At 39.6% G+C, this 14,701-nt stretch overlaps 2 protein-coding genes across 2 annotated transcripts; one reads left to right on the top strand and one right to left on the bottom strand.

The window, feature by feature from the left end:
- Positions 1–8,267: 8,267 nt before the first annotated feature.
- Positions 8,268–10,348, top strand: LOC123876528. The gene is made up of 2 exons (XM_045922836.1): positions 8,268–8,670; positions 9,584–10,348. The coding sequence occupies exons 1-2, from the start codon at positions 8,332–8,334 to the stop codon at positions 10,346–10,348; spliced, it is 1,104 nt and encodes a 367-aa protein (XP_045778792.1). The 5' UTR covers positions 8,268–8,331.
- A 1,520-nt stretch (positions 10,349–11,868) lies between these two features.
- Positions 11,869–14,267, bottom strand: LOC123876355. Its single transcript, XM_045922586.1, has 2 exons — positions 13,406–14,267; positions 11,869–12,538 (listed from the first exon to the last, which is right to left on the bottom strand). The coding sequence occupies exons 1-2, from the start codon at positions 13,754–13,756 to the stop codon at positions 11,927–11,929; spliced, it is 963 nt and encodes a 320-aa protein (XP_045778542.1). The 5' UTR covers positions 13,757–14,267; the 3' UTR covers positions 11,869–11,926.
- Positions 14,268–14,701: the final 434 nt, after the last annotated feature.

Below are 14,701 nucleotides of genomic sequence, written 5' to 3'. Positions count from 1 at the left end.
GCTGACAGTACTTCGTGGTAATAAGCGTCGTGGAAACAACAAGCACAAGTGACCGTGGCGACGGCTCGGTCGCAACTGACCGCTCCGTCAGACACGCACACTACAGCAATGTACATATACACGTTCAACCACGAGTAAAGCTCACTCGACTTCGTGAATTGCAAAAAGTATACCAGGCCGCATACAATCCAGGTATGTATAAACGAATTTTGTCCACATTGCAGCTGATCCAGCACTTCGTGGGAGTCAAAATAATTGTACGTGTATTCAAATTCGTATAAAACAATCAGAACAGTAACAAAATCATAAAATCGGTTGCAATTAATTATACAAAGTATATTAATTTTTTGTATATCTTGTATAACACGACATATGTATAATGGCCCCACAGCCTTCGGGTCATAATGAAAATTGCTTCAAATCATTAGTTCTAACAATATCTAACATTATTTTGTGTTTCCAAGCACTTTTAGAAATCAATAAAATGTATGAAAATGACGAATCTTCGACCTTGTATAACTTGGTTCAGAGCAATCCTACAACTTTTCTGCCATATTAACTATTACTCCAAATGGCTAGTTCTAACGATCCGTACCATTTTTTTTCGTTGGCCGGCACTTTCAGAAAAGGCCCAAAAATGTATGGAGCTAGAATGATCTCCTTTTGCAGACATATTCTAGAAACTAATATCTGTGTCTGTGGTGTTTTAGATTTTTCTAAAAATATGCAGTTTTAAAATTACAGGGGCTCCAAGATTTGTATGAAAATTTTAAGACCGCGTAACTTTGAAACCGAATATTTTAACAGAAATCTGGAAAACCACAGACATAGATATTAAGTTCTAGAATATGTCTACAAAATTTCATGGACTTAGGTTGCTTAATATTCAAATGAAATTGGAACTACGATTGTATGAAACGAGTGGAAACGAGTGACGGAGAGAGCCCTCTTAAATAAAATAAATTTCATATAATCTCAAGTGAAGTTTTTAGCTAAGTTATAGATCATTGGAGGTTATGGAAGCAATAAAAGTAACTGTACATTTTATTTCAGTATTTCATTTTATTATAATCATAGCAACGTTGCTCATTATTTTGTCGTACGTCGAATCCTCTTTCTCCTTGGTTGTTGGTCTGGGGAGTCACTTCTTATTTGTTTGGTCGATGTTTCACTCACTGATTCTGCGTCTGTTACTGCTCTGTGGTCATCCTTGGTGCTGATTCTGTGCGGATTCCAGTGAACGACTTGAGAAGGAAAATCCAAATCATCATCGTCGAAAAAAATTTCATCTTCTTCGATTTGGGGTGTGTTACTACAACTTTCCCCGCTGCAGTGTTTACAAGCAATGGAGCAGTGGAGTCCCGCCTTCCTACATCCACAAGCTTTTCCACAATTGCTCGTATCACAACTACAGGAAATGAGCTTCATAAGTTCATCTGGTGCTGGGTCCTTCACTGTCCTTATTGGAACCAGTCCTTGAGAAGTTTCCTTCCATCCCCAATTTTAAGGTTCATGATCGTTGCCCCACCACGCTTGGACTTGAAGGTAAACTCGACGGCTGTGATAGTTTGCTGCATCAACCGAAGGTGGTAGAGCACTCAAATTCACTTTTGTTTTTGTCATAGACTGAGTAAATTTGTGGAAGCGAAGTAAAGCAAGTTCTTCTGCTTTGCTTCCAACATCTGCAGGTGTGGTAGTTGAATTTTCTGAAGTTGTACAACCTGACTTTCTGGATTTGGCATCACTGTATACAGCTGTAAACATCTCTTGTCCTGCAGCTTCGATCAAGTTAGTGCTGCTAAATGGTGTGTTTACAGAAGTTTGTAGAACCTTGTTATTCTGAAGAACTGTGATGAATTTGTGTTTTCCTTGCGAAAATGGAGCAGAAGTCGTATCACAACCATTGAAGGCATGAATGAAAAGTAAATAAGGAATTAAGTCCGGATAGTTGAAGGATTTGGTCGAGTAGACGCGTTCGGGAGTGGTTCCATGTTGCGGTTTTTTGAAGTACACATTGTCTTGTCCTTCTTTGTGTAACGCGACGAGCAAAACTAGAAGGTCGATGTCTTCTCCGATGATTGTAGCAGAGTCGTAAATGGAGGACTCCTTGTGAGATGCAAAACATAGATAAATTCACCTAAGTTCAAATTTTTGTTAAACAAAAGTTAAATTTTTTTGATAAAAAAGTAAGAAAACAATTACTGCTATTTCATTTGAATTAAAAAAAAGATAAAAACTGAATGGCATGAGAACTGTGCAACGGCACGGTACATAATGTACAATTTGTACACTTCGACAAGTTCCAGCTCGAAAACGGTAAGTCTTATAAAAATTTTGTTTAAATAAAAGTTGTAGTTAATTTTGTGACAAACAGCTTTCCAATTTACATTATCATAAAAAAATCATTTTTTCCTATCGAAAATAGCATTGAAACACTTTTTTGATCCATTAGCGCCCTCTACTTTTTGTATTTCAAGTCGGATGACGTCACTCCAATGACAAAAAAATGTAGTTCGCAATGCCCTCTACATTTTTTATTTAAAAAACTTTTTCCTAAAACCAATAGTTTCCAAGAAAAAAGCATTTCAATTTTTTTTTATTCATTTTTGAATTTCTCAAAATCAGCAATCAGCGCGACCTTTTTATTTTTCCTGTGACCTCTTGACATGCCCCCCTAACGATACATTATGTCAAATTACGGTAGGTCTTTTTTCGGAGGGCATCTAATTATTCCTTACATATTGACTGAACTACCTCCCCGATCGCCTGCAATGCCAACGAATTGCGGCGGTCCACCTCAATCCGGCGTTCTTCTATTGCCATAAATCGCTCTGTCGTAGCCGTATCCCTTTCATGCGCATGATTGACTACCCTTTCAATCAGCAACGAATTGCGGCGGTCCACCTCAATCCGGCGTTCTTCTATTGCCATAAATCGCTCTGTCGTAGCCGTATCCCTTTCATGCGCATGATTGACTACCCTTTCAATCAGCAACGAATTGCGGCGGTCCACCTCAATCCGGCGTTCTTCTATTGCCATAAATCGCTCTGTCGTAGCCGTATCCCTTTCATGCGCATGATTGACTACCCTTTCAATCAGCAACGAATTGCGGCGGTCCACCTCAATCCGGCGTTCCTCTATTGCCATAAATCGCTCTGTCGTAGCCGTATCCCTTTCATGCGCATGATTGACTACCCTTTCAATCAGCAACGAATTGCGGCGGTCCACCTCAATCCGGCGTTCTTCTATTGCCATAAATCGCTCTGTCGTAGCCGTATCCCTTTCATGCGCCTGATTGACTACCCTTTCAATCAGCAACGAATTGCGGCGGTCCACCTCAATCCGGCGTTCTTCTATTGCCATAAATCGCTCTGTCGTAGCCGTATCCCTTTCATGCGCATGATTGACTACCCTTTCAATCAGCAACGAATTGCGGCGGTCCACCTCAATCCGGCGTTCTTCTATTGCCATAAATCGCTCTGTCGTAGCCGTATCCCTTTCATGCGCATGATTGACTACCCTTTCAATCAGCAACGAATTGCGGCGGTCCACCTCAATCCGGCGTTCTTCTATTGCCATAAATCGCTCTGTCGTAGCCGTATCCCTTTCATGCGCATGATTGACTACCCTTTCAATCAGCAACGAATTGCGGCGGTCCACCTCAATCCGGCGTTCTTCTATTGCCATAAATCGCTCTGTCGTAGCCGTATCCCTTTCATGCGCATGATTGACTACCCTTTCAATCAGCAACGAATTGCGGCGGTCCACCTCAATCCGGCGTTCTTCTATTGCCATAAATCGCTCTGTCGTAGCCGTATCCCTTTCATGCGCATGATTGACTACCCTTTCAATCAGCAACGAATTGCGGCGGTCCACCTCAATCCGGCGTTCCTCTATTGCCATAAATCGCTCTGTCGTAGCCGTATCCCTTTCATGCGCATGATTGACTACCCTTTCAATCAGCAACGAATTGCGGCGGTCCACCTCAATCCGGCGTTCTTCTATTGCCATAAATCGCTCTGTCGTAGCCGTATCCCTTTCATGCGCCTGATTGACTACCCTTTCAATCAGCAACGAATTGCGGCGGTCCACCTCAATCCGGCGTTCTTCTATTGCCATAAATCGCTCTGTCGTAGCCGTATCCCTTTCATGCGCATGATTGACTACCCTTTCAATCAGCAACGAATTGCGGCGGTCCACCTCAATCCGGCGTTCTTCTATTGCCATAAATCGCTCTGTCGTAGCCGTATCCTTTTCATGCGCATGATTGACTACCCTTTCAATCAGCAACGAATTGCGGCGGTCCACCTCAATCCGGCGTTCTTCTATTGCCATAAATCGCTCTGTCGTAGCCGTATCCCTTTCATGCGCATGATTGACTACCCTTTCAATCAGCAACGAATTGCGGCGGTCCACCTCAATCCGGCGTTCTTCTATTGCCATAAATCGCTCTGTCGTAGCCGTATCCCTTTCATGCGCATGATTGACTACCCTTTCAATCAGCAACGAATTGCGGCGGTCCACCTCAATCCGGCGTTCTTCTATTGCCATAAATCGCTCTGTCGTAGCCGTATCCCTTTCATGCGCATGATTGACTACCCTTTCAATCAGCAACGAATTGCGGCGGTCCACCTCAATCCGGCGTTCTTCTATTGCCATAAATCGCTCTGTCGTAGCCGTATCCCTTTCATGCGCATGATTGACTACCCTTTCAATCAGCAACGAATTGCGGCGGTCCACCTCAATCCGGCGTTCTTCTATTGCCATAAATCGCTCTGTCGTAGCCGTATCCCTTTCATGCGCATGATTGACTACCCTTTCGATCAGCAACGAATTGCGGCGGTCCACCTCAATCCGGCGTTCTTCTATTGCCATAAATCGCTCTGTCGTAGCCGTATCCCTTTCATGCGCATGATTGACTACCCTTTCAATCAGCAACGAATTGCGGCGGTCCACCTCAATCCGGCGTTCTTCTATTGCCATAAATCGCTCTGTCGTAGCCGTATCCTTTTCATGCGCATGATTGACTACCCTTTCAATCAGCAACGAATTGCGGCGGTCCACCTCAATCCGGCGTTCTTCTATTGCCATAAATCGCTCTGTCGTAGCCGTATCCCTTTCATGCGCATGATTGACTACCCTTTCGATCAGCAACGAATTGCGGCGGTCCAACTCCCACCAACGGCTTAATTTAATCTTAATCAGAGCACATTAAGCACAACCAAGTTTTTTAAACAAAATCCTATACTTTTTTAGGTACATATTAACAAATACAGGTACATTGACTTACTTCTGTTTGAGGTAGAGCATCAATTTCAAGCAATTGGGATCCCAACAATGAGATGCTCTGATCTCCAGGAGCTTGCTCCACTGCTTGGCTTGTGCTTGCATTTGTCTGAAGTTGTTATAGTTATACAATAATTAAAGTATACACAGTTTAAAGCTTACCAAATTAGAATCACCTATGTAATAAAATAGAACATACTTCAAATGGGTTAATTTGTAAATGTGTGTCACCAGTAGCGAAGCTTTCTCCGCGCATGAGTGTTAATATTTTTTCTTCTACCTCATTAAGCTCCACCACCAGTCTTATTTCTAGCACGATCTGCCCATTACTAAAACAATTTTAATTTTTATTTATTTATTTATTTATTGACGACCAAAACAGATTACAATAATAACTTTAACCTAATTCTTAAATTGCTACATTTTGACCTTATTGCAATCCTATATGGTCGCACAACATGACCATGGTTTTTAAGGCACGCTTAGTTATTACTTAATATTAATAAAGTGAATTTAATATAAACACTTAATACTCGATCTAAATAATAACCTAAGAATTCGATGAAATAACAATGTGAGCACCAATATTCTATTATTTTACTTAATTATCTTAACTACTTTTCTAGCAAAGTTATTAAATCTATGATCAAAAATATCTATGTCTAAATCTGTTATATTATTATAGGAGCATAATAATAAGCATATTAGGTAGGTATGCACTTAACTTATACCAATTAATTATTATTATTAGTTGATGAACAACCTTGATCCACTGTTTTGATGTTTTCACACATCCTCCCAGGCTGTTAAGTTGGAGTGCCAGTGCCTCCCAAGATCTTCTGGTTGCGTCCCTTGCACTAGGCACTTTAGAGAAACCCTTTGCAAGGCTTGGGTTTCTCTGAAGGTACTCCAAAAGAGACTCAATTTGAGCCCGAGAAGGATGTGATGCTCTTTCACTGGTGCTGTATGTATTACGAAAGGTATTCTTGTTAGACACTCATGTTAAATTTCAACATAATTTGTAACTAAATAGCATTACAATACATACCTCATTTTTTATAAACTATTAATACCGTCGTTCGGGGTGACTATGTGCCACATTTGGAAGATTTTTTCATTTTAACAAAAAAATTGAGAGGTATTTCAGTATTAATAAATTAAACCATATTTGTCATAGTTTTATTTATTAGTTTTTAGAAAGAAAACTTAAGAAACATTAATACTTAGCCTAAGAAAACATAATATTGCTTGCACATTCTCACCTGCTTGAGTGGGATGAAAATGTGCCACGCTACATTTCTCTTTATATCTCTTTAAATAGTAGGAATGGCACAATGTCACCTATAGCTAATCAAAAGCTGTGCAACCAGTGCCCTATAAAAATAACAAAAACATATGTGTTGCCATAGAAATAAATGAAATTACGTTTGGTAGAAATAAATTATTCTAACTCTACCAATTCGGTAATTCTGTGTAAACCTCTTTTTGATATCAGCAGAACTGGTTCGTTTATTGACAGAATTATCTTTGAGTTGTCGTACCAAATTATATCAGGCTTGGAGGGCCATTTCCAGATGTTATGTCCAGCTTTTTGCATGGCAGACACAAGAGCCGATTCAGGTAACTAAAACATTAAAAACTAAAAACTCGATATTTCTTGCAAGGGTATTTTCGGATGCATGAGTCACCGCTAACTGCAACGAATGGCAGACACATCGTATCAGTATCCGCGTTTTCTCAGGTCAAGCTTTCGTTAGCCAGACTAAAATTTAGTTTATCTTCTTAACTGGATTTAATTTACTTTAGGGCAATAGATACTGATCTGTGGCTAATTCCGTTGTGCACAATCTCTAAACTAAACTAAAATGATAATGTCTAAATCTATTGCTATCCCTATCATAATATTGCTTGCGGAAAAGGATAGCACTAGATTTAGACCTGTCAATTTAGTTTAGTTTAGAGATTGTGTAGAAGCAAATCAGCTCCTTGGCTAAGACTCTGCATACATAAAATAAATAACCTCAAGAAGTTCAACAAACGTGTCACCGAAAGGGATAGCGAATAGCATAGAATTACATTGCTTTCTACAGCACAAGATGTGATATCTCTTGTAAATACCGGCACGCAGTGAGGGATAGAAATATAATAGCTTTATTCGTTTCTTATACGTGCATTATGTCAATACTGCATCTCTTTCTTGTGTCTCTCTCTTTCTCAAAAAATGGGGTTGATACTTTTGTTTTAGAAAGAAAAAACTGATAAAATTAAAGTGTTTAACTCATTTTTCCCATCGATCGAGTCTGCTATCAACAAAACGAATTTTAAATTCAATTCTCGTACCTGTTTTGAAGTCTACTTTCTGTTTATGCTTTTTTGTCTCAGCATGCTTCTTTATGTCGTATAATTTAGCAAAAATTTCCGTCGAACAATAAGTACAAAACGCTTTGCTTGAGTTTCCACTTGCCGGTTTTAACCATCCTTTAAATTCGTCCATATTTTCCCACTCTCGTCTGTATTTCTGTGCGTACATTATTTTTTTTTAAAGGTAAATCTATTTTTAAAGTATAATAAAACAATGAGCATTAGTTTTTCATCCATTTTCTGAACGCAGCTGTCACTCACAATAATGCCTAGGTTACACAGTGCGAGCTGGCATGCGAGCTGACCGAGTCAGTTACTGAGGTGCAGCTACTCGCACCGTGTGACCGCATCATATCGAGTATTGTCATGTGCGAGTGGGACAGTTGCTCGCGTCCGAGTTAGAGCTGATTTACACAGGGTCAGTAACTGACTACAAATTCGAGGCAAGTCAGTGCTGACCCGAAAAAAACCCTGTGTAAACTGATTTGAAGTCAGTACAGTGGCTTGAAGTCAGCGCTGACTTGAATATTCGGACACGAATATTTTAAAGTCAGTTGGCGCCCCCCGCCACCCGCGCACCCCCGCGCCAGCCAAATAAACTCCGTGTAAACAGACAAGCCAGTGCGTGGTTAGTCACTGTCGCTGCGTTGTAGAGTGACCACGTTTTTTTCGCTGGCGATAAAAATGACGCGTAAGCTTAGCGAAGACGAAACCTTAAAATTGGTGCAATTATATGGCGAAAACGAGTGCCTTTGGGATATTAAATCCCTAAATTACCGCAATAAAGAAATGCGGTCAACAGCGTTGCAAAATATGGCTCAACAAATGCAAATCCAAGGGCTCACTTCTACTGAAGTAAAAAATAAAATTAAAGCCATAAGGGCTACATATTATTTAGAGCTCGACAAGATACAAAAATCCACCAGATCTGGCGCTAGTGGGGACGTATATGTCCCAAAAGTCAAGTGGTTTCAAGAACTGGACGGCTTTATAAAAAATGCTATTGTAAAAAGGAAAACAATGGTAAGTATTTATTGTAACTTATTTATTTTATTTCCATCCTAGGTACCTATACAAAATTAATGAATTCTATCCAATTGCCATGGCACACGTCCAGCACTCATGAAGAAGTTCCTATATAGGTCTCTTTTTTCTTTAGCAGTCATGGAATGGTTGCCTCTTTGTTGTTCTGAAATGCTTGATAGTGGATTTATTTCCGATCTCCATGTTCCTTCTATTATTTGTCCATCATTGTCCTCTCTGTCTACACAAGTAGATGTTATGTAGGAACTTGAACGCTTTCGCAACCAATTATGCAGGGCACAGGCTGCACAGACAATGGCATCAACTGTGTCCACATGGGTTGGAATTGCTTTTTCGAACACTCGGAATCTAGAAACCAGTATACCAAAAGCATTTTCACTTATGCGCCTTGCACGCGACAACCTGTAGTTAAAGACTTTCTCGGCAGTACTTAGCTGCGTACCTGGATAGGGTTTTAGTAAATAATTCTTCAGTGGAAATGCTGCATCACCAACTATTACTCCATTTGTAGGAAGCAATCCATCTTCCAACCGACGATATAATGAGGAATTTTTGAAAACACCTCCATCAGAGGCGTTTCCATTCGCTCCAACGTCTATATATGAAAAACAATAGTCGTGGTCTACAAGTGCTAACAATACTGTACTATTGGTTTTTTTATAATTATAAAATTCACTTCCACTATTTGGAGGAGCTTTAATTATAATATGCTTCCCATCGATTGCTCCATAACACGAAGGGAAATTCCACTTGGTATTGAAACCGCCTTCAATAATTTTCCATTCTTCCTCTCGTTCTGGAATCTGTAAACAAAAAAAAATAATTACAACCTAAATACGTATTATCATCAACTAATGATTTATTAAACATAACATTTTATTCTCATTAACAGGATAACTCAGGAACCAGCAACGATGACGCTGAGTTGGGTGAAGCTGAGGGTGTTGGTGACGGAGCTGAAAATGTATCAAGATCTACTGAAAATAATGATAATTCTACTGAAACGCCAACTCAAGCCATCCAGACGCCAGTTCGAAATTCTGTGATAGCTCCCAATCAACCTGGGCCTCCGCGATCAAAACGCTCCAAAATATCTCAGATGGCCGCCATGATAAAGGACTTAAAAAGTGTGTCAAATGATGTTAAAATGTCACCATCTGAAGAAGAGTCTGACGCTGATATTTTCGGTAAACATGTGGCGGCTCAACTAAAAAAACTGTCTGAAGAACAATCTGTTATTGCACAAGAAGAGATCCAAAAAATATTATCTAAAGCTAGATTGGCTAATATACAACAAAAGAAGTATACAGAAAATGCACACTCTTCATCCCCTAACTATATTATCCCTAGTCCGGCAGCAACTACAACAAGCAGCACAAGTAGCATGGGATTTTACTCCCTGGAGCCCAACCCAATGACTGCATCAAGCGACAACACCATAACATTTTACCCGCCAGAGGTTGCCGAGCCTGCCACTAGCAACAGCTCTTTAGGATTTCATCCTTCCGATCGATCAACGAACCCCACATTTGTAAACCCCAGGCAGGTTATTATTACACCCTCAGGTTTGAATTACAACACCACGATCAACGAAGAAGCTGAAAGTGAAAATAACACTGCTGTTAACACGATTATGCGTGCTTATGAAAATTCTTAATACTATTTTGATGTTGTATTTCTTAATTTTCTAATAATTTAATAATAAAAATTTTCTTACCTTAATATGTGTTTTTAGTGCCGTATATATTGCCCAACACACTTCTGGTATTAGTTTAGAAATTGCTGGTTTTGAGACACGATAAAAGTGACTAAGGAACCGATAGTACATTCCTGAAGCCAAAAATGTCAGCGTTATTTCCAGTTTAATTTTGGCTGGTAAAGCATCTCTCATGAATGTATCATGTCGTTGAATAGAGCTCGATATCATTGACAGCAATTCGTCAAAATTCTGTGGTGACATCCTCATAGCCAGTTTGTACTCCGCAGGATCTTCAAATCGCAATTGCTTCAGCAACAAAGCAGAGCCACCAGTTTCGTTTCTATCGTCAATCCATTTTCTTACCCATTGTCGTTTATTTTTAGTTGTCTCATTTTCTACCATTTCTATTAACTCATTCAACAGCAAAATTGATAAATTTTTCAACAAATAATTAAATCGTCGTTTCAGTTGTTTTCGCGAATTCATTTTTCCCACTGACTTCACACACGTGTGCTCACCGTGAGAAACGCACCACTACTACTTTACTTCATGTAAACAGTTAAAGTCAGTCGCGGCGCCGACATTGGCGCTGCGACTGACTTTTCTACTGACCCTGTGTAAATCAGCTATTACTTCAACATTTTTTGTTTTTACTCGCTACTCGCCTTCCCCCACCGCGCCACTCGCACGCCGCTCGGTCGTCATGGGTTGATTACACCTAACGAGTACAGTGGCGAGTCAGTAAATGAGCTCTCGGCCGAGAGAGTCGCCGTTACCGAGTGGGTGTTCACACGTATTTACTACAGTGGGGAGTCAGTTCAGTTTTGATCACGCTCTGCAATGGATCGCAAAAAAAAAGAATTTAAACGGGTTTTCAACCGGCTGTTACCAGACATTATTAAACAATTGTGGGATTTATTAGAAGATGAAGACCGAAGAATTTGGACCAGAACATGGATTTTAAGGCGAACTGTCCTTGGAGCAACTAATAGCCTTTTTAATGGATTGCAGTCAGAAGATCCCAAAGAATTCAAGGCACTTTTGAGAATGACTGTAGAACGTTTTGAGACATTGCTGGAGAACATAACACCATATATACAAAGACAAGATACAATTTTGAGAGAAGCTATACCAGCAAAGGTTAAACTGCAAGTAACATTAAGTTATTTAGCAGCTGGGATAAGCTATCGATATTTGCAAGCATTTTATAGAGTGTCTCGATCTGCGATATCAGTGTTTATACCAGAAGTACTGGACGCCATCGTAAACTATTTAGAATTATATGTGAGGGTAAGTGTTTTACTTGTGAAATGAGTATGGCACATGATCATCATCATTATCTTCCCTAGCCTTTTACTCTTACCTATCGATCGGGGTCCGCTACTTATTCAAGAGGATGATTGAAAGCAGAGTGTGAACGTGCAGCGTTGGACTGCTATAGGTTAATTATGTAGTTATATAATTTAATTAAACTACTATTTACCTTAATTCCGGTTTATTGTTAATAAAAATCAGTATCTACACAAGTACTTAAAACTATTCAGACCTATTACTACTAACAGAAGCAGCCTGCATAGCTGAGTGAATGAGATCATCCGTGGCAGTAATTTCTGTTGATGCTTCTGGTTCTTGGATAATATAAGAATAAACAGCATTACTATCTTCAGTACCAACTTCATATGTGCCGGCCGTCAGCGTTTCATCGTAACTTGAATAAGTAGATGCTGGAGTCGCAACTGACTCGTAGGTAGAGATTGATGAAGCTGTTCTCTCCCTATAATCAGTTATCCCAATGTCGGTTAAAATGCATTGAATTTTCTGTTGTGCCCTTAACGCATTTTCCACTGACATTGTTTTTAATTGCATTGCAACACTTTTACCAAATAAGTCGAATGGTGTTTCTTCTTCTTCTTTAAATACTTTATCGTGCATCGTCTTTAAATCATTAATGGCTTTTACAATTTCTCTAGGCCTCTTTTTTGGTCGTGAAGGAGTAGCAGAAGTGCCAGTAGATGTATTATTTGTAGCATTGGCATCAGTGACTGTAGATTGTGAACGATTTGCTTGTTCAGAAGAGGCTACGCATTGTAAATCACTTTGTTGTTGCTCAGCATTTTGATGACCGTGAATTTGAGACACCGATTGAATCTGTAATTAACAAAATAAAATTGTTTCAGATACCAGATCATAATGAATGGCAAGAAATTGAAGATGGTTTCAGAACTAGGTGGAATTTTCCTGGATGTCATGGTGCCATCGATGGCAAACATGTTTTGATTGATGCGCCTCCAAATTCTGGAAGTGAATATTTCAACTACAAAGGTTCGAACAGTATTGTTTTACTGGCTGTAGTTGACCATGATTATTGTTTTCGCTATTTAAATGTAGGAGCAAATGGCAGAAACTCTGATGCAGGAATTTTCAGACAAAGCTCACTACGTCACAGTCTCGAAAATAATTTATTACCAAAGGGAGGTTTTTTAGTGGGCGATGATGCTTTCGCATTAAAAACGTATTTACTTAAACCGTATAGTGGTACCAATCTTACAACGACGCAAAAAATTTTTAACTACCGCTTATCCAGAGCGCGCAGAATAGTTGAAAACGGATTTGGTATTCTGGCAAGCAGATTTCAAATTTTCCAAAGGCGTATACCAACTGATGTTGACACAACTGATAAAATCATACGAGCCTCATGCGCTCTTCATAATTGGCTACGAAAGACAAGTTCAAGTACATATTTTCGGCGAGGTTGTGTTGATGAAGAAGACACTGATTCAGGCACTATAACTGAGGGGTCTTGGAGACGAGAACTTATTAACAACTTGCCAAACATTACCGACCACAACACAAACTATGCAGGGAGGGTAGCAAGAGATTTACGTAACAAATATGCAGAATACTTCTCCGGCCCAGGCGCCGTTCCATGGCAAAATAGAATGATTAACTGAAAGACCTACATAAGTAATAGTTATGTTTTAAGTTGTAAAAACGTAAATAAAAATTGATACTCACATTCTCGTACGTCTTTCTTTTCAGATCATTCATGAATACCTCCTCCATTTCCTTGAGCCATTTTATATTTGAGACATAAAGATTATTTATTCCAGCTCCCGATTTCTTTGAGTCTTCAATTTTTTTCAATTCTTGGCTGTAAGTTGATCTTAAATTTTTGATTTTGTTCTTCACCTCTGTGACACCAAAGTCGTTGATGTTCATCTCATTTACTATTGCAATTAGTGCTGCATTACGCTTGTCCTTGTTTTTGTAATCGGGTGATGAAAAATTCCACAAACATTCATGTATTTTGTAACACTGAATAAATTTTATCGTTGTTTCCAAGCTCCATTTGTTATTAGCGGCCATTTTAATTGAAATTAGGATAATAATTTTGAAAACAAAAACATAAACACGCACACTGCTTGGTGACGAACGACCGAGTGTCGAGTGACCGAGTGACAAGCGAGTGCGTGTTCACGCGTGCCGAGCGGGACAGCGAGTCGCTGCGGGGGCAGAAGAATGAAGCGGGGAGGTGGGTACTCGGCCTAGTAAACAGATTGGGATTCTAGTGACTCTCTCGCCTCTATGCTCGACCGAGCACTCGGCCGAGCACTCGTTAAAGTGTTTATACCAACCGAGCACTCGGCCGAGGACACTGACTCGCCACTGTACTCGTTAGGTGTAATCAACCCATCAACTCGCACGATTTTGCGAAATGACAGTAGCTTGTACGCTCGGGTCCACCCCAGGTGCAGTGTTTCTTGTTTCGGCGTCAAAATGGCGGACAGGTGGACATCCGATCAAAATATTAAGTTTGTGGAGCTATACAAGGATCAAACGAACTTATGGAATTGTTTGGATCCTAATTATAAGAACAGAGATTAGCGTAAAGCGTCGTTAGAATACATCCGCTTAGAATGTAATTTACAAAACACCATTGAAGTTACAAAAAAAAATCAAAAATTTACGTTCTACGTATAACCAGGAGTTATTGAAAATTGAAAAGACCAAAAAAAGTGGATCTGGCACTGATGAGATCTATAAACCATCTATCAAATGGTTCGATTCTATGGATTATATTATGAAAATAATTAATCTAAAAGAAAAAAAACATCAAGTAATCTGGTAAGTTTTTTATTTCTAATTACACAATCATATTATTTTGCCAGGTAACTGCTCCCTCGCCATTAAAATAATTTTTATATTTATCGCGCATTTTCTCTGCTATTGCTTTCGATTTATTATTGATTCTCGAGCGACGAATACTCGGTAATTCATTAATTTCGGACCTCCACTGCCCCAGAATGATTT

The sequence above is a fragment of the Maniola jurtina genome, chromosome 21 (genome assembly GCF_905333055.1).
Source record: "Maniola jurtina chromosome 21, ilManJurt1.1, whole genome shotgun sequence".
Taxonomy (NCBI): domain Eukaryota; kingdom Metazoa; phylum Arthropoda; class Insecta; order Lepidoptera; family Nymphalidae; genus Maniola; species Maniola jurtina.
This window is presented reverse-complemented; position numbering and strand designations above follow the sequence as displayed.

Excerpts from the sequence above, each read along its gene's own strand:
- LOC123876528 (XM_045922836.1), top strand. The coding sequence starts at position 8,332 with ATGACGCGTAAGCTTAGCGAAGACGAAACCTTAAAATTGGTGCAATTA. Across the intron at positions 8,671-9,583 it reads TTGTAAAAAGGAAAACAATG|GATAACTCAGGAACCAGCAA; the intron begins GTAAGTATTTAT and ends TCTCATTAACAG.
- LOC123876355 (XM_045922586.1), bottom strand. The coding sequence starts at position 13,756 with ATGGCCGCTAATAACAAATGGAGCTTGGAAACAACGATAAAATTTATT. Across the intron at positions 12,539-13,405 it reads AAAGAAAGACGTACGAGAAT|ATTCAATCGGTGTCTCAAAT; the intron begins GTGAGTATCAAT and ends TGTTAATTACAG.